This window comes from Macaca nemestrina, chromosome 19 (assembly GCF_043159975.1).
Source record: "Macaca nemestrina isolate mMacNem1 chromosome 19, mMacNem.hap1, whole genome shotgun sequence".
NCBI lineage: Eukaryota > Metazoa > Chordata > Mammalia > Primates > Cercopithecidae > Macaca > Macaca nemestrina.
Window position 1 is genome coordinate 22,835,611 of NC_092143.1, and position 23,867 is coordinate 22,859,477.

General features: G+C 43.3%; 1 protein-coding gene across 6 annotated transcripts in view; it reads left to right on the plus strand.

The window, feature by feature from the left end:
• The window catches only part of LOC105477079 (ATPase phospholipid transporting 8B1), a 159,133-nt gene that overhangs the window by 90,918 nt on the left and 44,348 nt on the right, over positions 1 to 23,867 (plus strand). For 5 of the 6 annotated variants that reach the window (XM_071085270.1, XM_071085269.1, XM_071085271.1 and 2 more), the window contains exons 3-12: positions 6,896 to 6,993; positions 8,832 to 8,945; positions 12,450 to 12,548; positions 12,663 to 12,724; positions 15,590 to 15,662; positions 15,769 to 15,839; positions 18,222 to 18,304; positions 18,425 to 18,583; positions 19,067 to 19,155; positions 21,718 to 21,908. In XM_071085270.1, coding sequence (XP_070941371.1) covers positions 6,896 to 6,993; positions 8,832 to 8,945; positions 12,450 to 12,548; positions 12,663 to 12,724; positions 15,590 to 15,662; positions 15,769 to 15,839; positions 18,222 to 18,304; positions 18,425 to 18,583; positions 19,067 to 19,155; positions 21,718 to 21,908 — 1,039 coding nt within the window. The remainder of the gene's footprint in view (positions 1 to 6,895; positions 6,994 to 8,831; positions 8,946 to 12,449; positions 12,549 to 12,662; positions 12,725 to 15,589; positions 15,663 to 15,768; positions 15,840 to 18,221; positions 18,305 to 18,424; positions 18,584 to 19,066; positions 19,156 to 21,717; positions 21,909 to 23,867) is intronic. The other variant, XM_071085274.1, reaches the window with a different exon arrangement.

Here is a 23,867-nt window from a genome sequence, read left to right on the forward strand (position 1 = left end):
GGCCACCACAGCTGGGAATGTACTGGGTCACACCTAAAGCCAGGACGTCTCAGCCTCAATTAAGGCCCGCAGCCTCGGATATTAACTGGGTATTGCTACTGATTATTCAGGGCTCAGAGGCTCTTTCATCAGCAGGTGATGGACTGCCAGAGCCGGGTCCTTGCCCTGCAAGGCAGCAGGCTCCCTTCTGACCCAGGATGTGTCTAGAAATGTTGTCTGGGAGCTAGGGCCTGAAATAGCCTCATGACTCTGCCTGGTGCCCTATCCTACTGTGACTGAGCTGGTATCCAAGATGTAAGACAAGGTTCTCTTTACTCTTCCCTCTCATCAACTCAAGCAGAAGGAAGAGGTCTCTTTTGGAGCAATGAGGTTGGCAGGGAGCAGCCGCCTAAGCGTTCCGCCGGCTGCTCTGGCTGGTGTCTCAGTAGGTCATGTGCCTGCTAAGTCAACTGCTCCAAGTCCAGCTCAGCACTAGGACTTGCCTAAGAGTTGTCGTTCATGTTGGCCTACACTGCCTTTCGAGTTTGTTTAGAGCCCCAGAGAACTTTGGCCCTCGGTGACGAGGCTTGCGAGAATTCAAGTTCTGACCAAGGTACGGGAGATTTCCCTCTGGCTAGGGCTGGTCTAAATGCTCCCTCTATGGTCTGGCAACAGCTGAGTTCAGCCTGGTTTTGCTTTCTACTGTCTGTAATAGTGCAGCACGGAGTTTAATGCAAAGCCTGGTGCTGGGGTTGAGGGAGGGGTGGCATTGGCAATTCAAGACTATCTTTCCTGCCCTCTTCAGTCCTTTTTCAACAATATAAAGTTAAAACCAGGTGCTGTGAGTGCCTGATGTTTTGGTTCTTTTAAAGGTGCTTTTTTTTTTGTAGAGAGTTGTTAAATTTGAAGTTCCTATGGGAGTTACAATTAGTGCAAGCTTCTATTTGGCCATCTTGCTCCTCTCCATATTCGCTATATATATAAGCCAATAGAGGGAAGGAGTGGAATCACAAACATTGCTTTAAAACAGTAATACATGTAAATGAATCCAATTAGAAAAGGGTCCAGAATGGGCTGGGCACGGTGGCTCAAGCCTGTAATCCCAGCACTTTGGGAGGCCGAGACGGGCGGATCACGAGGTCAGGAGATCGAGACTATCCTGGCTAATATGGTGAAACCCCGTCTCTACTAAAAAATACAAAAAAACTAGCCAGGCGAGGTGGCGGGCGCCTGTAGTCCCAAATACTCGGGAGGCTGAGGCAGGAGAATGGCGTGAACCCGGGAGGCGGAGCTTGCAGTGAGCTGAGATCCAGCCACTGCACTCCAGCCTGGGTGACAAAGCGAGACTCCATCTCAAAAAAAAAAAAAAAGAAAAAGAAAAGGGTCCAGAATGAAAATGAAGTTTTCCTTCCTGCCTCTTCTGTCCCTCAGTCATGCAGTTTCCTTTCCAAAAAAATACTGCTGGACTGGGCACGGTGGCTCACACCTGTAATCCCAGCACTCTGGGAGGACAAGTCAGGAGGATAGCTTGAGGGCAGCAGTTCAAGTTCAGCCTGGTCTGCAAAGCAAGACCTCATATTTACAAAAATTTTTAAAAATTAGGTGCACTTTTGTCTCAGCTACTCCAGAAGTTGAGGTGGGAGGATCGCTTGAGCCCAGGAGTTCAGAGGCTGCAGTGAGCTGTGAGCATGCCACTTGCCACTGCACTCCAGCCCAGGTGCCACAATGAGACTTTGTCTTTTAAAAAAATAACAAAAAGAAACTACGGCTACCAGTTTCTCAAAATATATCCTTCCAGAGAGATACACATGCTTGCATGCACAAAGAATGCTTACAAACTTGTTTCCTTATGTGCCCATACACATATGCAGAAACATACTTGTGCGTATGTGTGTACACATATGCATTCATATTGTGTATGAATTCTGTGCATCACATAGCTGAAAGCACAAGATGGCAGATACCCTTATGCTTTTGCCTCTTAACAGTGTAATTTGGAGGTCATTCCTATCATATTTATGGGGTCACCTCATCGTTTTTTTGCGCACCGCATAGGCTTTTATTGTAATCATGTTTAACTGGCTACTCCTAGTAGGCATTTATGTTGTTTCTAGTCTTTCTCATAAATAGGGCTGCATTGAAAAGCCCTGCAGTAGGTACGTGGGGGATATTTCCTAGAAATGCGATTGTTCGCTCAGTGCATATGTGCGTGTTAAATTTTCAGATCTGGCCAAATTGCTCTCCATAAAGGTTACCTCGGAGCGTCTGTGTCTCTGCTCTCTTTTCAACCTAGAATGTCATCCCAATCATTACCATGTGCCAATATTTTGCTATTACAGGGTAAAAACTACTATCTCTGTGAAGAATTGCATTTCTCTTTTAGGAACTTGAATATCTTCTCACAGGTTTAAGAGTCATTTGAGGCCAGGTGCAGTGGCTCATGTCCTTTATCCCAGCACTTTGGGAGGCCGAGGTGGGCAGATCACCTGAGGTTAGGAGTTCAAGAGCAGTCTGGCCAACATGATGAAACCCGGTCGCTACTAAAAATGCAGAAATTAGCCAGGCGTGATGGCGGGCACCTGTAATCCCAGCTACTCGGGAGACTGAGGCAGGAGAATCTCTTCAACCCGGGAGTCAGAGATTGCAGTGAGCTGAGGTTGCATCATTGCACTCCAGCCTCAGCGAGAGCAGCATTTGAATTTCCCTTTGTATGAACTGTCTTTTCATGTCCTTTACCCATTCTCTCTTCAATTATTTCTATTGTTTTTTTTCTTCTTCCTTTGATGTTAGACTTTTTATCTTCTTGTTTTCCTTGTTTGCTGCAGTGTGTACCAACCAGCACAGCTTCTTGGTTGTTGGTAGGTCTGTAAGCAAGCATTTGGTGCCAGCACAGAGAGGATGAGGGGAGGGCTGCACTCATCTGCTCTTCCAGATGGAAGTGATCAAAGGACGTGGTGATCATGGGAACACTGTGGAGAGCACGTAGCCACATTTAAATATATTGACAACACATCCATTTAGTAGACTCGGGCTGACTTTGAGCCACATGTCACGTGGCAGCTGTTAAAATCATCTCTACATGTACATGGATGGTTTTGATGACACACCCTTGTTAGCTTTGTAGCTTTTAGCTAAAGGGCCATATGGTGAAGGTGCATTTCTTGCTGGTACATTTCTTATTTCTTCTCTTTTCTTTGTCAATATATCCATTCTAGAAAATGAGATGAGCCAGGCACAGTGTGGTGCATGCCTGTAATCCCAGCTGCTCTGAAGGCTGAGGCAGGAGGATCACTTGAGCCCAGGAATTTGAGACCAGCAGAGGCACTGGGCAACATAGTGAGACTCCATCTCTTAAAAAAAAAAAAAAAAGGAGAAGAAGAAAAGAACAGAAAAAGAAAAAGTGGCCAGGCATGGTGGCTCAAGCCTGTAATCTCAGCACTTTGGAAGGCCGAGGCAGGTGGACCACCTGAGGTCAGGAGTTTGAGACCAGCCTGATCAATATGGTGAAACCCCAGCTCTACTAAAAATACAAAAATTAGCCAGGCATGGTGGTGTGCGCCTGTAGTCCCAGCTACTGGGAAGGCTGAGATAGGAGAATTGCTTGAACCTGGGAGACAGAGGCTGCAGTGAGCTGAGATCGCGCCACTACACTCCACCCTGGACGACAGAGCAAGACTCCGTCTCAAAAAAAAAAAAGAAAAGAACAAAGAAAAAGAAAGGACAAAAAAGAAAATGGGGCAAGATGCCTACTTTTTCTGTAAATTATCTTTGTAGTCCAAGTGTCCAGTAAAGTTATCTGTTCCAAGCAGACACTTAAAATAAATGTTTGCTCAAAAAGGTCAATTCCTCTGCGTGCTGTTTTGTTGCCCTTCCAAAAGGCATGTGCGTCAGTGCAGCACTTCTTGACTCATGTTAACAGGTGTTCTGTGATTTTTTTAAAAGTGCCTGGGATTATATTAATTTTAGAAAAGCTATTTTAAATATTAAAGCATTTTGAAACATTTAACTTATAAAATACAATCAGTTTATTTGCTACAGGGCTTTCTCACAGCCTTTAATGTACCAGCAAATCCATTGAACTTCCAAGAGAGGGTTGCAAGGTGCTGTCTTCTGCAAGTGTGTTTGTCCACAGAACTCTGTTTTCATACTTTCATGGTATCTCATTGAAATACAGCTCAAGCAATTAGCCTAAACTCATAGATGAACCGAGTAGACATCAATTTCTTTGTCCCCTGATTTGTCTGAATTAGGCCAAACAAGGATCTTTAACTGGAAATAGGGTTATTGATTGCTTGACTGCAGTCAGATTTCTAAAATTGAGTAAAAGCGTGTTTGTGGTTCGATTGCAGACAAAGACATACTGGTTACTTTCTCCAGGCTCCCCACAGTATTGGCAGAAGCGTAAAATTAAGAGATCAAGGTCATTTCTGGTAACCCCTCACTGCTCCTACTCGAGGTCAGATGCCAGCCTCTCTGTCTGAATCATCCAAACCAAATTGGCCAGGGATGAGGATATAGTGCTGGGACCAGTCAGAGCTACCACCAGCTGATGGCTTAATTATGAAGCCAATTTACAGAGCCACAAGGGGGATGGACCAGAGGCAGGGTGGGAAAGCTGTTTATGTCCAGCTCCTTGACAGGGCAGTTTCTTCTTTCTGCTTGAGTATTTCTAAAATTGACTTTTAAAAAAATCCCTTATTGGCCTTTTCTGTCTTCTTGAAGAATCTTGTCTGTTGTTCTTCTCAGCCTTCCTGAAATTTGGAACAGTGGTTCTGAACAGTGTTCTAGAACACTGGTGGCTGGGATGTGTCACAAGTCATCTGTGAGCTAAAGTAAACCGAGAAAAGTGCATGCATTTGCAAATTACCACCAAATAGAATGGATTCAAGAGTACCTTATATAAGATCTTGTCTACCTACTTTGAGATCTCCTTTTTGAGTGGAAGGCGCTGTTCTGATTGCATACATGATTACAGTGCTTATGAGTGGCTTTATATTTCCATTTTTATTTTCCCTTTTGATAAGATTGCACTTGAGCTACAAAGATACCAGGAACATTTTCATTTGTAATAACACAACTGTTATGATTACCCGATGAAAGGCAGCCAAAATGATGCGAGAAAAATGTTCAATAGTGATATTGTGGCTTTAAAAAAGCAATCAGGTTAACTATTTGCATTCCTCAATAGTCTACACTTGTTACTTTCTTTTTTTTTTTGAGACAGAGTCTCACTCTGTCACCCAGGCTGGAGTGCAGCGGCACTATCTCGGCTCACTGCAACCTCTGCCTCCCAGGTTCAAGAGATTCTCCTGCCTCAGCCTTCCAAGTAGCTGGGATTATAGGCATACACCACCACACCCCACTAATTTTTTGTGTTTTTAGTAGAGGTGGGGTTTCACTGTGTTGGCCAGGCTGGTTTTGAATGCCTGACCCCAAGTGATCCACCCTCCTTGGCCTCCCAAAGTGCTAGGATTACAGGCGTGAGCCACCATGCTTGGCCTACACTTGTTACTCTTGCCATATAGTCTGTATTTCCTTTGGAGTAGGAGTCTAGAAAATACATCATTTTGCTGGGCACAGTGGCTCACGCCTGTAATCCCTGGCTCATGCCTGTAATCCCAGCACTTTGGGAGGCCAAGGCGGGCAGATCACCAGGTTAGAAGTTCAAGACCAGACTGGCCAATATGGTGAAACCCCGTCTCCACTAAAAATACAAAAATTAGCCAGGTGTGGTGGCAGGCACCTGTAATCCCAGCTACTCAGGAGGCTGAGGCAGAAGAATCGCTTGAACCTGGGAGGCAGAGGTTGCGGTGAGCCGAGATCACACACTGCACTCCAGTCTGGGTGACAGAGTGAGACTGTCTCAAAGGAAAAAAAAAAAAAAAGGATAATACATTATTTTAAAAGTGAAATATAATATTTTCAAACGTATATATTTTTATTATTATAGTTGTTAAGACTGATATTTTTGTAATTTTTTACTTTCAAGTGTCTTTGAATATATTCCTATCTCCACAAATAGTTGTGCCACATCCATCATTCATTTCTCCTCTCTGCCAATTTGGTGGGGATTCGTCAAAACCTAGTTCACTCCATTATGTGCGTCACTCAAGGGAGCTTCATCCAGCATGCATGTTCATGGAGAACTTGATGCCAAAGAGGTGCTTCCTCGTTTTCTTTCTTTTCTTTTTTTTTTTTGAAATGGAGTCTTGCTCTGTTGCCCAGGCTAGAGTGCAGTGGTGCAATCTGAGCTCACTGCAACCTCCACCTCTCGGGTTCAAACAATTCTCCTGTCTCAGCCTCCTGAGGAGATGGGATTACAGGTGCCCACCACTGCACCCAGCTAATTTTTGTATTTTTAGTAGAGACAGGGTTTCATCATCTTGGCCAGGCTGGTCTTGAACTCCTGACCTCGTGATCCACCCGCCTTGGCCTCCTAAAGTGCTGGAATTACAGGCGTGAGCCACTGTGCCCGGCCTGCTTCCTCATTTTCTTCCTGATTTATAGTATGCTTGCCTCAGCTTTCATAGCAGCGGCATGCTTATTCCTTCCTCTAGGCATCAAGGTATCAGCAGGATCGATTTCTTCTGAGAGCTACAAGGGAGAGGTCTGTTCTAGCCCTCTCTCCTTGGCTTGCAGATGGCCATTTTCTCCCTGTGACTTCACATTGTCTTCCGTCTATCTCTGTGTCCAAATTTCCCTTTTTGTAAAGGTATCAGTCATGTTGAATTAGGGTCCTCTCTAATGACTTCACTTTCATTTGATTACATCTGCAGTGAGCAGTTTCCTCAAATAAGGTCACATTCTGAGGGATGGAGATTTAGGACTTCAACATTTGAATCTGGGGAAGACACAATTCAACTCATAACAACATGTTAATTTGGTACTTATGAACTTCTCTCCCTTTTTTTTAAAGAATGTACATGGCAAGTCAAAGCAAATGATCGCAAGTACCATGGACAACCTCACTTTATGAACACAAAGTTCTTTTGTATTAAGAAGAGTAAATATGCGGTGAGTTGTTAACTTTCTGAATTGTTTTTATTAAAATGCAGTTTCTTCCAGTAGCTGGCATGCTTACTACCTTCTTGCTACACCTGCCTTCTATGTAACCACCTGCCTGGGCCTATTGATAATCATTATTATTTCTATAGAATGTCATTTTTATTGATGTTTATCTTTGGGGTGCGTAGAGGGTGACTTGAAACAAAACAGAATTATGTAGATTGAAATTGTCTCTCTTTTTTAAATTTTAAGCTCTCTAAAAATGTTTTATGAAAGAATATACAATGACGGCACAGAAACCTCCTGTTTGAAAGTAATGGGTTTCAAAGGAATCTCTTAAGAACTTATCTTCCCCTTCTCTGCCTGGAATGGATTTAGAGATTTTAAACATATTTTCGACTCAGAAATACTTATTACCTTTGGAATGTGATAAAGAATGCTTAAAGATTAAACATGAATTGCAAAAATTAGCCTGGTGCGGTGGCATGTGCCCATGGTCTCAGCTACTCGGGAGGCTGAGGCAGGAGAATCGCTTGAGCCCAGGAGGCAGAGATTTCAGTGAACTGAGATTGTGCCATTGCATTCCTGCCTAGGTGACAGGAGTGAGACCCTGTCTCAATAATAAAAATAATAAATATTAAGTGTGGGCTTAAATGTTGTAAGATGTGTGTTTTAGTTCCAAGGGCTTCCATAACAGAGTACCACAACTGGATGGCTTAAAACAACAGAAGTTCACTCTCTCCCGAGGCAGGGATCAGAAGTCTGAGATCTCGGTGTTGGTAGGGTTGGCTCCTTCTGGAGCCTCTGCAGGAGAATCTGTTCCCTGCCTCTCCCCTGGCTTCTGGTGGCCACTGGCAATCCTTGGAGTTCCTTGGCTTTCAGATGAAGTCAATGCAATCTCTGCTTCCATCTTCAAGGGGCACTCTTCCTGTGTGTGTCTGTGTGGCAGCTTTCCTCTTATGGGGACCCCAGTCCGAATAAACACCTCATTAAATTAGAGCCTGTCCTAATCACGTCTGACTTCATCTTGATTATCTCTGCGAAGATCTTATTTCCAAATAAGATCCCACTCGTAGGTATTAGCGTTAAGACCTGAACATACCTTTTGCAGGACACAATGCAACCCACTACAGTACCTTTTGCTCTTTCTTACGTAGTAGGTCTTCTGTCTCCTCACTTAAATAAAAGCGTCACTTTTCCTGGCTTTTGCCATGTTGTTGTCTACCTTTACCCTGTTTTCTAACAGTCTCCAATGGGTCAAGGAATCTGACAGCGTGATTTATTTGGTCACAGTCTGATGTATGTTTCTTCTTACTGCCTCTGTCATAAGACTCCAAGTAGTCATTGTGAGGCTTGGCTGCTTGGCTAGAATTAAAAGCTTAAAAGAAATGTCAGCATCTTTCTTTTCTTTTCTTTTCTTTTTTTCTTTTCTTTTTTTATAAGGCAGAGTTTCACTCTGTCGCACAGGCTGGAGTGCAGTGGGACGATCTGCAACCTCTGCCTCTCAGGTTCAAGTGATTCTCCTGCCTCAGCCTCCCAAGTATCTGGGACTACAGGTGTGCACCACCACGCCTGGCTAATTTTTGTATTTTTAGTACAGATGGGGTTTCACCATGTTGGCCAGGCTGGTATCAAACTCCTAGGCTCAAGTGATCCACCCACCTCGGTCTCCCAAAGTGCTGGGATTATAGGCATGAGCCACCGCACTCAGCCAAAATCCTCAATATCTTTCTGATAGATTATGTTCCTTTGTCACTGTAAGCTGTGGGACTTAGTGATTTTTGCAGATGTGTATACATTGTGATAAATACAGCATCATTTAAAATGACTCTTATTTTTTCCAACAGAATAATGCAATTAAAACATACAAGTACAACGCACTTACCTTTATACCAATGAATCTGTTTGAGCAATTTAAGAGAGCAGCCAATTTATATTTCCTGGTTCTTCTTATCTTACAGGTAATGCCTTTTGCTATCTTAAATCTGTTTGAATTATAGTGACTCAATAACATTTAAGCTGTAGACACATATAATGCGAATAATCTTGAAAGTGTTTTATATTAGCATCAGGGTTCTGTATATAAAGGAACAGTGCCTCATACACAGAACCAGCTCAATCAGTGCCATATAAACAGGGAAAGGGAGCAAATGGAAATATTATTCTAATTCTGTATTATTAAAAATTTCATGTTATACTAATATTGGTGTTAAAACTGCTATCCCTGAAGTGAATAAAACTAAAATCCAGCCAGGCGCAGTGGCCTACGCCTGTAATCCCCGCACTTTGGGAGGCCGAGGCGAGCAGATCACCTCAGGTGAGGAGTTTGAGGCCAGCCTGGCCAACATGGTGAAACCCCATGTCTACAAAAATACAAAAATTAGCAGGACATGATGGCAGATGCCTGTAATCCCAGCTACTTGGAAGGCTGAGGTGGGAGAATCACTTGAAACTGGGAGGCGGTGGTTGCAGTGAGCCGAGATCATGCCATTGCATTCCAGCCTGGGCCACAGAGCAAGACTCTGTCTCAAAAAAAAAAGAAAAAACAAAAGGCTGGGCGTGGTGGCTCACTCCTGCAATCTCAACACTTTGGGAGGCTGAAGAGGGTGGATCACCTGAAGTCAGTAGCTCGAGACCAGCCTGGCTAACATGGTGAAACCCCGTTTCTACTAAAAATACAAAAAATTAGCCAGGCATGATGGTGCGCGCCTGTAATCCCAGCTACTCAGGAGGCTGAGGCAAGAGAAGCGCTTGAACCCAGGAGGCAGAGGTTGCAGTGAGCTGAGATCCCACCATCGCACTCCAGCTTGGACAGCAAGAGCTAAACTCCATCTCAAAAAAAAAAATAAATAAAATCCTTACTTTGTAAAATTATTTGCACCTTAACGTTAAACCTATTTTTGTGCTTGTCTTTTATTATTGTATTTACATGCTGAATTTCCCCCAAAAAAGATCGTTGATTTTTTATTAAAATTTTGGTCATAAATTTCAGTAAGTTATTTTTGTGAACTGTTTTTACATTTTAAAAGGCCTACTTAAATTTTTTTTTTTCCTAATTGTGGCAAAGGATCCAGTTATCCGGAGAGCATGAGTTTAACTGTAATCGAGGGAACTCCACACACACTAGTTAGCGCCAGAATCAACCTTTAGTGTCTGCTGTGCAGATTACAAAGCTCAAGCCCAGAATATACACCTGGTTTCACCAGATTCTTTTTTTTTTTTTTTTTTCCACTCTTGTTGCCGAGGCTGGAGTGCGGTGGCACCATCTTGGCTCACTGCAACCTCCTCCTCCTTCTCCTGGGTTCAAGCGATTCTCCTGCCTCAGCCCCCCGAGTAGCTGGGATCACAGTTGCCCGCCGCCATGTCCAGCTAATTTTTGTATTTTTAGTAGAGACAGGGTTTCACTATGTTAACCAGGCTAGTCTGACTCCTGACTTCAGTTAATCCACCCGCCTCAGCCTCCCCAAGTGCTGGGATTACAGGCATGAGCCACTGTGCCTGGTACTTTACCAGATTCTTTACAGCAAGCGTTGGATTTGGAAAACTTACACCTGCTGGGATTGACCCTCTAAGGTTTTATGAAAATGGGGTAGAATGTGTGTCTAGGTGGGGATGGAGGATGCGTGGAGAGGAGGGAAAAAGAAGAGGCGATACTAAGGAGAAATGGATACGCAATGATTTAGGAAACTGAAAGACCTGCAAGTCAGATAGTAAAGGATGGCCCTGTTATGAAAGGAGATGCTTAGACAGCTGTGTGTAGAGGTTAGCACTGCAAACTCTAAGGTGCAGCTCTATAGGAAGTAGGCCATTTTTCCTTACTTCCTTCTAGCAGGGGAGAGGAGTTTCACATATTTACCATGATATGGGAAGAAGGATCTTTCTGTCTTCCAACTGTACCCCAGTTATCTTCTCTTGTTTTTGAAATGGACTTTCGCTTTTGTTGTCAAGCCTGGAGTGCAATGGTGTGATCTCAGCTCACCACAACCACTGCCTCCCAGGTTCAAGCCATTCTTCTGTCTCAGCTTCCTGAGTAGCTGGGATTACCGGCATGTGCCACCACACCTGGCTAATTTTGTATTTTTAGTAGAGATGGGGTTTCTCTATGTTGGTCAGGCTGGTCTCAAACTTCCAACCTCAGGTGATCTGCCTACCTCGGCATCCCAAAATGTTGGAATTACAGGCGTGAACCACCACATCTGGCCCAGTTATCTTCTCTTAAGGTCAGCAATCCAAATTAGGGTAACAGTAATAGCCGTAGGTAGCTTCTTAACTTGTGTTGTCACTACACTTAATTCTTCTAGTCTAGAAGGTCAGGCCTGGCGTGACCTCCATTTTGCAGAGAAGAGCTGAGGCCTAGTAAGCTAAAGTAACTTGCTCAAAGTCCCATAAGCCATAAATGGTAGCGCTGACTAAGCCTTGGATCTAGGAGTTGACTTCAAAGCCTGTCATTTTAACCACTACCTTATATAGCCCACTGATCAGGAGGACGGTTAGGAAATAACTTTATTAAACTTGTGTCCCAATCTTTATCCAAACTTAGAGGCTATCTTGATGGAGGTAGGGCTTCTTGCAAGGCCATCTCACTTTCTTGGATAGGCCAATAGTGATGATCATGAAGGAAGCACTTTCTTCTAATGCCCTCAGAGATACTCTCCCTAATCCCTCACTTTCAGAGGCAGCTAGTACCTCCTGCCATCTTTGCCTCTAACATGGGATCCTCAGAAACCACTGGCTGAGAAACCTGCAGTGGAGAACCTACTATGCATGCATTCCTTACAAGTTAAGATGGCTTTGGCCAGGCACGGTGGCTCACACCTGTAATGCCAGCACTTTGGGAGGCTGAGGCAGGAAGATTGCCTGAGGTCAGGAGTTCGAGACCAACCTGGCCAACATGGTGAAAACCCATCTCTACTAAAAATACAAAAAAATTAGCCAGGTGTGGTGGTGCACACCTGTAATCCCAGCTGCTCAGGAGGCTGAGGCAGGAGAATCACTTGAACCTGGGAGGTGGAGGTTGCAGTGAGCCAAAATTGTGCCACTACACTCCAGCCTGGGTGACAGAGGGAGACTCCATCTCAAAAAAAAAAAGTTAAGACGAGACTTTTCCTTTGCCACTCCTACCCCCTCACCCCCAGTTAAATATGATTTTCACAAAAAATTTAGAGCAACTCTCTTTTAGGTATCATGATACAAAACTTCCTTGGTGTCCAGTTAAGGTCGCAATGAGATGATTTCAGGAGCCACTGCCCTCTAGGCTCTGTTCCAGGTGTCCAGAAGCTAGAGAGAACCACTAGAAGGAGGTTGTCCAGATGCTTAAAGAGCCTTTCCCACACACTCTGCAGGATGTAGACTTATGTGATGACGGAGATGAGACTTGGAATTAGCAAGCTTAGAATTAGCAATAAGTTACCTGTAAGCTTGATATGCCTTCATGGACACACACATAAGCCCTTTTATTCTTTTAGGCAATTCCTCAAATCTCTACCCTGGCTTGGTACACCACACTAGTGCCCCTGCTTCTGGTGCTGGGCGTCACCGCAATCAAAGACCTGGTGGACGATGTGGTGAGGATTTCTCATGCAACCTTCTACTCGTTGCTTTGAATTGACTTTAAGTTCTCATGCCTTCCTTCTGTATTGAGATGTTTAAAACAGCATTTCCCCATCTTCCTTCTCAAGGCTCGCCATAAAATGGATAAGGAAATCAACAATAGGACGTGTGAAGTCATTAAGGATGGCAGGTACTGTGTCTTCTTTAATTAGTAACTGAGTTTCAAGGATGTAATGCACAATTCTGCCTAGAAACATATTCAGAGATAATTATTACAATGTAGAAGGCTATTAGTACATTAACTTTATTTTTTTTTCAAGACAGAGTCTCGCTCTGTCGCCCAGGCTGGAGTGCAGCAGCGCGATCTTGGTTCACTGCAAACTCCACCTCCCAGGTTCGAGCAATTTTCCTGCCTCAGCCTCCCGAGTAGATGGAATTACAGGCGTGCACCACCACGCTCAGCTAATTTTTGTACTTTTAGTAGAGACGGGGTTTCACCACGTTGGCCAGGCTGGTCTCAAACTCCTGACCTCAAGTTATCTGCCCTCCTCAATCTCCCAAAATGTTGGGATTACAGGCATGAGCCACCACACCTGGCCTTAAATTATCTTTTTAATGAGTATGTACCCCTGTTGTAATATATCTAATAAGGATAGTGATAAAAATAGATAAAAAGATGACTACTTTGGGTACTAAATTCCATAGGAAATATTCATTAAAATTTTTAACATATCAACACTTTTAAAAGTTTTAAACTATAATATTGTTTTAAAGATTTTCACATATACAAACGATATACCCAGTGGACATAATGAACCTACTATAATAATAAAATTAATTTATTTGGAGGCAGACATCTAATCACTATATGTTTATCTGCCATTCATTTATGGCCAAAAATGACCTGGAGATTTAAAACACATTTTTAATATATGTTTATGCCCCAGTTCCCCTAATGTCACAAGAATTTGGTATACAATTCTTAACTCCAGGGTTAAAAAAAAAATTTGGCTTATCTTTCAATAAACGAAATTGTAGATGTTTTACATTTCAATATTTCTGAAATTTTAAAATAGAAATTTGCATGTAAGTCTGAAATGACAAATGGATAGGCCTGCGCCTTCTTGGCAGGGCTATTAGAAAGCAATTCTGAATACTGAAATATTGGAGGCAATTCTGTTAGAATTGTGACCCCACTGCAAGGGCTGCTCAAGCCATGGCCCTGCCAGACATGCACCCTAGACTTCCAATTCAAGGCAACCCAGAGCTCCTCTTTACCAGTGTAGTAGCTATGGTACAGGCTAAACATATGGGCTGGCCAGGCACGGTGGCTCACACCTGTAATCTCAGTACTTTGGGAGGCCAAGGCAGGAGGGTCACTTGAGGCCAGGACTTCGAGGCCAGCCTGGCCAACTTAGTGAGACTCCTGTCTTAACAACAACAACCACCTCTTCTGCTAGGCTCATTGGGACACTTATTCTGTTTTACTGAATGAAGTGTTTCCTAATCCTAGAATTGTAAACAAAGCCAATTAAGATCTTTAAATTGTTGTGATTTTGTCTTTTGACACTTGAAAGGTAACTTTGGAACATAATTTTTTTATTTGCAAGGGAAAAAAAGCCACCTAAACATATTTATAGCTTGGTATAGTCTATATTTGAATTATACAGGGTGGAAGTACGGCTGTAAGTCAGGTTATTTTCCTCAGTGTTGACACATAAAAAGTCTTGGAATTAGGCCTTAGTTACTATTTTTAGCACTTGAATTTGCAGTTCTGCCTGGAGGCTCTTGCTCAAAAAACAACTCATTACTGATCGCTGAGTTGGTGCTTTCGTTACAGTTGACTACATTAAATTAACAAACACTTATGGAGCACTTTCTGCATGTTGGAGGCAGGACAGTATCCTTGAGAAACTTACAGGTCAAGACAGAAGATGAGACACCTACACACATCATTCTAATAAAATCCATATCAGAATAAAAAATGATAAAAACAAAATGCTCTGACAGTTCAGGGAAGGCAAAAGTCACTTTAGCAAGGGAATGTGGGGAAAGATGTCAAGACTGAGCAAAGCCCTAAAGATGATGTGCTAGGGAGGCTGAAGGAGTTGTGTAAACACAAGTTGTGCTGACAATACAAAGCTCCATTAGACAACTGACCATAATCCAATTTGTGTATAGCCTCGGGGCCTTAAAGGGAATGCAGTGTCTTTGCCAGTTAAGCCTTTACAATTAAGAAGTTAACAGGCCAGGTGAGGTGGCTCATGCCTCTAATCCCAGCACTTTGGGAGGCCCAGCTGTGTTGATCACCTGAGGTCAGGAGTTCGAGACCAGCCTGGCCAACATGGTAAAAACCCATCTCTGCTAAAAATACAAAAATTAGTCGGGCGTGGTGGCACGTGCCTGTAGTCGCAGCGACTCGGGAGCCTGAGGCAGGAGAATCTCTTGAACCCCAGAAGGCAGAAGCTGCAGTGAGCTGAGATCGTGCCACTGGTTGCAGTGAGCTGAGATCGTGCCACTGCACTCCAGCCTGGGCAACAGAGCGAGACTCTGTTTCAGTAAAAAATAATAATGATAATTAATAAATAAATAATAAAGATAATTTAAACAGTAGAGAGTAGGCAAGCTCTGAAGCCCCCACGAAGACTCTGGCAGGCCCACGTGGGTGCCATAACGTAGGTGCTCCTGTCCCGGGACCAGCACGGAGCAAGTGATGGGTCACTGAGAAGGAACACAGCAGGGACGCGAGTTGGACATAAGCAAAAACAAAAGGCGGTGGCAAGTATTTCCCTGCCACACACATAAGTGGCCCCCATAAACTCTTCCTTACATGACGTAGAGGGAAAGAGCATATCAAAGTCATCATCATTGCTTCCTTCACAGGTCAATACGATTTTCATGCCCACTTAATATGTTTACGTCATGAAAAAGCAAAATTTTATCATTTTCTCTGTGACTTACACATTTTCCAGAATCTGTAACATCCAGAAAGAATAGTAATTCCCTTGCCTGTAACTTAAAATTTCAATAAATCCTCATTATTTTTAATCCTTAGGTTCAAAGTTGCCAAATGGAAAGACATTCAAGTTGGAGACGTCATTCGTCTGAAAAAAAATGATTTTGTTCCAGTAAGTGACCAACTTCTGCTTCTCTCGTTCCTTGTTCTCCCCCAGCCCCTGCGCTCAGCTTCTCCCTCAGGGTCTCGGTGTTATCGGTGTGTTTTCTCTTGGACAGGCTGACATTCTCCTGCTGTCTAGCTCTGAGCCTAACAGCCTCTGCTATGTGGAAACAGCAGAACTGGATGGGTAAGTGTGTCTCAATGGGCCTCATTTAAAGCTGGCCTTTGAAGGCACATTCATTCCATTGAAATCGGAGCATTCTGGACCAGAGGGATTGGTATCTGGCGTTGCCTCTGCCACCTGCTGCCTGTCCCTACCGATCTCGCCTTTGCCCCTCTGTGAAGCAGAGCTCTACCCACCTGCCTGTCACCACCTCTCAGGGAAGGTAAAAGGATCAGACAGGCGCATATCTGTCTGAGCCCTTTATCAACTGCTGAGAAGTGTCCAGACAGATATGAATAATACTGAGGTTATTATCTGTGTCAGAGAATGGAACAGATTTTTAAAGTCTTTACCAATAGGCAATTTATTTACTTATTTTTGAGACAGAGTCTCACTCTGTTGCGCAGGTTGGAGTGTAGTGGAGCTATCTCGGCTCACTGCAACCTCCACACCCGCTGGGTTCAAACAATTCTCCTGCCTCAGCCTCTTGAGTAACTGAGATTACAGGCGCCAGCCCCCACACCCAGCTAATTTTTGTATTTTTAGTAGAGATGGGGTTTCACCATGTTAGCCAGGCTGGTCTCGAACTCCTGATCTCAAGTGATCTGCCTGTCTCAGCCTGCCAAAGTGCTGGGATTACAGGCGTGAGCCACTGCACCTGGCCTCAATAGGCAATTCTGAATTCTTCTTGTGTTGGTTTTGGTTACTATGCTATCATTTAAAAGAGAATAAAGTTCTGTTTTTGACCAGTTTTCTGACCAGTTTTCAAGGCATTTATTGAGTGCTCACGAGGTTGCAGGCACTTTACATATTAGCTCATTTAATCCTCTAAATGACCATGTGAGATGAATATTACTGGTCTGTATTACCCATGAGGAATCAGAGGCCCAGGGAGGTGCAGCAGCCTGTCCAAGGTCACACAGTGAGTGGTAGAGTCAGGACATTGCTCCCTCTGCTCCTCGTGCCTCATGCTCCAGATATGCATACACTGCTTTACAGAGAGCCGAAATCATGAGACTGAAAACTAGGGCTGGCCAGGCGCGGTGGCTCACGCCTGTAATCCCAGCACTTTGGGAGGCTGAGGCGGGCAGATCAGAGACCATCCTGGCTAACACACTGAAACCCCGTCTCTACTAAAAATACAAAAAATTAGCCAGGCATGGTGGCGGGCGCCTGTACTCCCAGCTACTCTGGAGGCTGAGGCAGGAGAATGGTGTGAACCCGGGAGGCGGAGCTTGCAGTGAGCCGAGATCGCGCCACTGCACTCCAGCCCGGGCGACAGAGAGACACTCCGTCTCAATTAAAAAAACAAAAAACAAAAAACTAGGGCTGTCTTTGCTTCATAGATCAGTCAATTGACTGTTGGAAATCTATCACCCTTTTTTTTTTTTTTTTTTTTTGAGAAAAACTTAAAACCAATTAACCACTTCTTAATTGTAAAGGCTAATTGGTTAAAAACCAATTAACCACTTCTTAATTGTAAAGACTTAACTGACAAAGACACTGCATTCCCTTTAAGGCCTTGAGGCTATACCCAAATTGGAGTCTGGGCAGTTGCCTGATGGAGTTTTGTGTTGTCAGGTCGGTCTCAAACTCCTGACCTCAAGTGGTCTGCCTGCCTCTGCCTCCCAAAGTGCTGGGATTACAGGCATGAGCCACCGCGCCCAACTGACTGTTTATTCTGAACTATAAAACTGCTATTATTTCCGTGAGAGATTCTAAAGCTTTACAAAGACATAAGATCCTAATATGCCCTGTCAGAACAGAATGGTGAGGTTGAGAATGAACTTACCTAGTCCATGGAAATTCCTGAGTGTTCCTGAATCCTATATAAAGCCATCAGTCATGAGAAGGCAGCCTCACCCTGTCCCCAGCCTGCCCTTGTGCTCACCCACGACCTTACCTTGCACTATGGTGGGGCAATTGGGAGTAAAGCTACCACCTCCTTTTCCAAATGAAATTGTCTTTCAAAAACATGTGATCCAGTTATTCACTCTGGAAAAGAATTTGACAGAGGCGAAACAGAATTTCTGTAACAAATACGTGTTATAGAATCATCTTAATATGATTAAATATTAGACGCTACCTTTTCAAATAGCCCTTTGGTAGTCCCCGCTGGTGGTAAAGGTCAAGTCAGTGAGAAGGATGTTTGTGGGCACCTCTGTGCTAACCTTCACAACAACAGTGAAGGGAATCAACATTTCCCAAGGTCGGAAATGTTCTCTAGTTCAGGGCATAACTTTATCCAAGCCTGAAATTCCAAGGTGAACAGAGTTTGAAAATAGAAACAGCTAATTATTTAGCCTTCATATCCAGATACAGCTAATGTAACTTTGGATAATTAACATCCATTTCGAACTCGAAAATTTGTTCATTTAATTCTTTCATTTTCCCCCCTTCCTTTAGAGAAACCAATTTAAAATTTAAGATGTCACTTGAAATCACAGACCAGTACCTCCAAAGAGAAGATACATTGGCAACATTTGATGGTTTGTACAAAACATGTCTTACTTTGCTTTAAATTTTAGTTGCTTGGTTCAATTCCTATTGATTAACACCAGAAAGAGTTTTGTATGTGATTAATTATGTGAATCTTATATTTTTAAAAGGTCTTGTTGAATGTGAAGAACCCAATAACCGACTAGATAAGTTTACGGGAACACTATTTTGGAGAAACACAAGTTTTCCTTTGGATGCTGATAAAATTTTGTTACGTGGCTGTGTAATTAGGAACACCGATTTCTGCCATGGCTTAGTCATTTTTGCAGGTACTTTCAGAGTTTCTTGGGAAATTAATCAGCTATGATCTTTAAAGACTTAAAGGAGGGGATTGCTTTTCTGTCCTTTCTCCATCAAGCTATTCCTTTTTTTTTTTTTTTTTTTTTTTTTGGAGACAGAGTCTGACTCTGTAGCCCAGGCTGGAGTGCAGTAGTATGATCTCAGCTCACTGCAACCTCTGCCTCCTGGGTTCAAGTGATTCTCCTGTCTCAGCCTCCAGAGTAGCTGGGATTATAGGCATGTGCTACCATGCCCGGCTAATTTTTGTATTTTTAGTAGAGACAGGGTTTGCCATGTTGGCCAGGCTGGCCTCGAACCCCTGACCTCAGGTGATCTGTCCACCTCAGCCTCTAAAAGTGCTGGGATTACAGGCGTAAACCACCATGCCTGGCCAAGATGAGTAATTTAATTGGTGAGCCAGTGAATTGATTTTTTTTCCCAATTGATAATTACATTGAATTTTCTATTTTCAGGTGCTGACACTAAAATAATGAAGAATAGTGGGAAAACCAGATTTAAAAGAACTAAAATTGATTACTTGATGAACTACATGGTTTACACGGTATTTATTTTTCATCTCAGTAGATCTCTCATCTAGATTGCTGTCTTTTGCGCTAATATTATTATATGTTTTTCTAATACAAAGAAATCTTACCTCTTTAGGTGGAACAGAAAAATTCTTGGGCACTCCAAGCTTCAAATGCAGGAAGAAGGGATTTTTCTCAAAAACACCTCACTTTTTCTCAGAAATGCCACACTTTTAACAGGAGAATCCCCTTGGGAAGGGAAATTTCAGTTGTAGGGTGCCCTGAGTGCTTTGATGACGGGAACTGGAAAACCCGGAAGCCCTAGATAAATTAGTGAAGCTGGGCTCCTGAAATCAATGTAGGGTTGGTTTCATTGCTGTTACTTTCCCATAGAGGCAGTTCTCTTAGAAGCAAACCTCCCCTGGCCCCCCCACCCCGCAACATCTACTGTATAGCTCCAAATACAAGGCAAGGCTTAAAATAAAGTATGTCGAGGACCCCCAAGATCACTCCCAGGTTTGATGATTCACTGGAAGGACTCATAGGCCCCAACACATCATTGTATTCACAGCTGTGACTCATTACAACAAAAGGACACAGAGCAAGATCAGCCAGAGGCTCATGGAGCAAAGTGCAAAGGAAACCAGGCGCAAGCTTCCAAAAGTCTGCCATCCCGCCCGCACTCCCCACCAAGCCACACACACAATAGGCACTTAATTCTCCCAGCAGCAATTAATGACACCACAAGTGAAATGTTGTCTATACCAAGAAAGCCCATGAGAGACTCGGTGTCAAGGGTTTTTAACAAAAAAACTCTAGACTCCCCAAAAGAATACAGATGGTCAGCATAAACCATGCTGTTTGCACAGTTAGGCATCATGAGTTATTCCTTTTTTTTTTTTTTTTGAGATGGAGTTTCGCCCATCTGCCCAGGCTAGAGTGCAATGGCATGATCTTGGTTCACTACACTCTCCGCCTCCCAGGTTCAAGGGACTCTCCTGCCTCAGCCTCCCAAGTAGCTGGGATTACAGGCAGCCGCCACCCCACCTGGCTAATTTTTGTATTTTTGGTAGAGATGGGGTTTCACCATGTTGGCCAGGCTGGTCTCGAACCCCTGACCTCAAGTGATCTGCCCGCCTCGGCCTCCCAAAGTGCTGGGATTACGAGCATGAGCCACTGCACCCAGCCCATGAGCTATTCTCATCAGAGAATAAAAAATAACCGGGAAATCCTCCAAACATCTAAGTTACCAGATACCAGCCCAGGGCAAACCCTGCAAGCAGGCTTCGGAGGAAGCAGTCTCAGACCTGCTATGTTCGCTCTTTTCTGCCCATGTGGTGACCCCAAATATTAAGCACTCCTTCCATTTCCCAACGAAAATTTTTTCAAGTATTTAGTTCAATTTGAATGCATACTTCTAATACTTACTCTTTGATTGCATATACATATTTAAAATCAGATAAAAATAATAATTTAAGAAACCTTTTCCCCTGCTTTCTCGTTTCATGAGAATTGTATTTGAACTTTTCACAGTCATCGCTGGTGTCATGGTTGTGGTTATGAGTGCGGCACTCTCAAAAGCCTGTTGGCACTCTGCTATTTCCATGACAAAGTTGTGAGATACAGCACTTTTGGAGTCTGTGTTCAGAAATTTAAATTTGTCTCTGGAATTTTATTCCCACTTGCGAATCTCTGAGTACCACTAGCAGAGTTGACTTTTTATTCCTTCCATAAATATATGCTCATAACTTCTACAACATAATACTTATCATATTGCTTCTTAAGTGATCTTATTTTACAATGTTATGCAATACTTGTGACATTACACCTTAAGGAATAATGGCCCAAATATAGGTGAAATTTTGTTACCCTGAAAAAAAAATTCTGGTTGGGCGAGGGCCACCTGTAATCCCAGCAATTTGGGAGACTGAGGCAGGCAAATCACTTGAGGCCAGGAGTTCCAGACCAGCCTGACCAACATGGTGAAACTCATCTCTACTAAAAAGACAAAAATTAGCCAGGCATGGTGGCGCATGCCTGTAATCCCAGCCACTCAGGAGGCTGAGGCATGAGAATTGTTTGAACCAGGGAGGCGGAGGTTGTAGTGAGCCACAGTGGCACCACTGCACTCCAGCCTGGGTGATACAGTGAGACTGTCTTTAAAAAAATCTGTTGAATATTTTCTATAAGCATTCCAGTTTTCCAATTCAGCCTTGTTGGAAGTTGTTTCATGCTAAGTAAGATATCTTCCCCAAACAGTATGTTATTGTTCAAAGTAAACATAATTGAGAGAATGCCCTATAATATAAGACTCTTCAAGGATTTGAATATAAGACACCACCTTCTCTTTTGAAAGATAATTTTGGGAACAAAACCTCACCTTCTGTGGGAGATGTAGGATACATCAATCAATCGTAGCAATTAAATAGACTTTCAAAGCGTTATGTTGGCGCTGTTTTTATTTGACATACATTATTTTTACAGACTACTAAATTCTCAAACGTATGAAGTATTGAGTAAAGTTAATTAGCATCTAGGAAATGCAAGAGGTTGGAAATCCGTCTTCAGAATGCATTTAAATGTTTTCTGTCTTCTAGATCTTTGTTGTTCTTAGTCTGCTTTCTGCTGGTCTTGCCATCGGCCATGCTTATTGGGAAGCACAGGTGGGCAATTACTCTTGGTACCTCTATGATGGAGAAGACTTTACACCCTCCCACCGTGGATTCCTCAATTTCTGGGGCTATATCATTGTTCTCAATACCATGGTACCCATCTCTCTCTATGTCAGGTAAGGCTGTCCTCTCTGGCATTTTGCTTTAATGGAAGAATGTTGTACCTTCTCCCAACGTAGTGCCTTCATTTCTAACAATCATTGTTTCAAAGGTCACAAAGAACAGGTAAGAAAATCTCATTCATTTCAGAACTGAGGGTAAGAGAGGAAAAGGAAATTAACATTTGAGTATCCACTCTGTGCCAGGCACCTTTTATCTCATCCTGTTTGCAGATAAGGCTAGGGAATTTCAAAGATCGATTGATACTCCTGTAGTCATTGTCTTATTAGTGAGGTTCCCTTCACACCGGGTTCCAAAGCCCAGACTTCAGAAAGAACCTGGGAGGAGGGGAAGATTTAGCATGTGATGGAAAAACTTAGTTTTCCCTTTCGAAAGTGGTCCTCACCTCTTATCTGAGCCTTCCTTATTATCATCTGCCACACCTAAGGTGGAGAACTTGTGCTTTCTGGCCACTACCTCCTGGTAGGAAAGAAATTTCCTGTCCTTCATCAACCTCTCAAAATGTTCTCTTTTCATCTCAAATCTCAATCACAACAACAAAGTCAGGGGCATATATCTCTGATAAGTGGTAAGCAGCTGATTTGGTGATATTTCTTAATTTTTCACTTTTACTTTTTTTTTTTGAGATGGAGTTTCACTCTTGTTGCCCAGGCAGGAGTGCAATGGCATGATCTTGGCTCACTGCAACTTCCGCCTCCCGGGTTCAAGCGATTCTCCTGCCTCAGCCTCCTGAGTAGCTGGGATCACAGGTGCCCGCCACCACGCCTGGCTACTTTTTTGTATTTTTAGTAGAGATGGGTTTCACCAAGTTGGCCAGACTGGTCTTGAACTCCTGACCTCAGGTGACCTGCCCACCTCGCCTCCCAAAGTGCTGGGATTACAGGCGTGAGTCACCACGCCCGGGATTTTTCTCTTTTTAATAGGAAAGTTCACTGCCCTTGGCTAAACTGACTTTGAGAGCTTTTTGGGAGGGTTAGTGCTTTGGAATAAACCCAGCAGCCAGAGTTCATTCTTAGTTCTGATAAAGAATAGCCCAGAGACATAGGGATCACATACACACCTATAATTAGAGGCATTTATTTTATTTTAGTGTCATTATATGTGCATTTGCTTTACTTTTAATTTGATTACATGTAGTTACTGTTGTTCTTCTAACATGAAGGGAAGCCCTGGGGCAGCCATCCGTTCCACGGCTACTTTGAGAAAAACTGAGATGAGTGTTACCTTTGTCAAGGGAACTGTTACACAGATAATTTTGCCTAAAACTATCAATGTGTATTATAAAAGAAACTGTATACATAATTTTGTATAAAGGTATGTCACATGACAAATATGATTTATTTTCTTGGAGATAAAGGTCCTTTGAAAACATGCTGGAGCAAGTTCTTCCAGATAGTATCTCTGCTTTGACTTCAACCCTCATTCAGAATAAACCCACCCCGCAAGGCCCCAAGTGTGATCTGGTGCTCAGCCTTCCACTCTGCCCGTACCTTTTGCATCTCAGCCCACCTCCCTGTGCTTCTGCCACTCTGGCCCCTTGATACTCTTCCTGCCACAGGGCCTTTGTACCTGCTCTTTTCTCTGCCAGGAGCATCCTTATGTAGGTATCTATCTGCTCCCCTTTCACTAAAAAGGCTTCTACTCAGACAACACCTTATTACCATGGCCTTTCCTGATTCATTCTGTTTCTGACCACTTCTCCTTCATGGAGATCTTCATATCTCCTTACCTTGCTTTGCTTTGATTTTTGTTTGTTTGTTGTTTGTTTTGTTTTGAGACAGAGTCTTGCTCTGTTTCCCAGGCTGGAATGCAGTAGCACGATCTCAGCTCACTGCAACCTCCGCCTGCCGGGTTCAAGTGATTCCGCTACCTCAGCCTCCCTAGTAGGTGGGATTACAAGCACATGCTACCATGCCTGGCTACTTTTTGTGTTTTTAGTAGAGATGGGGTTTCAC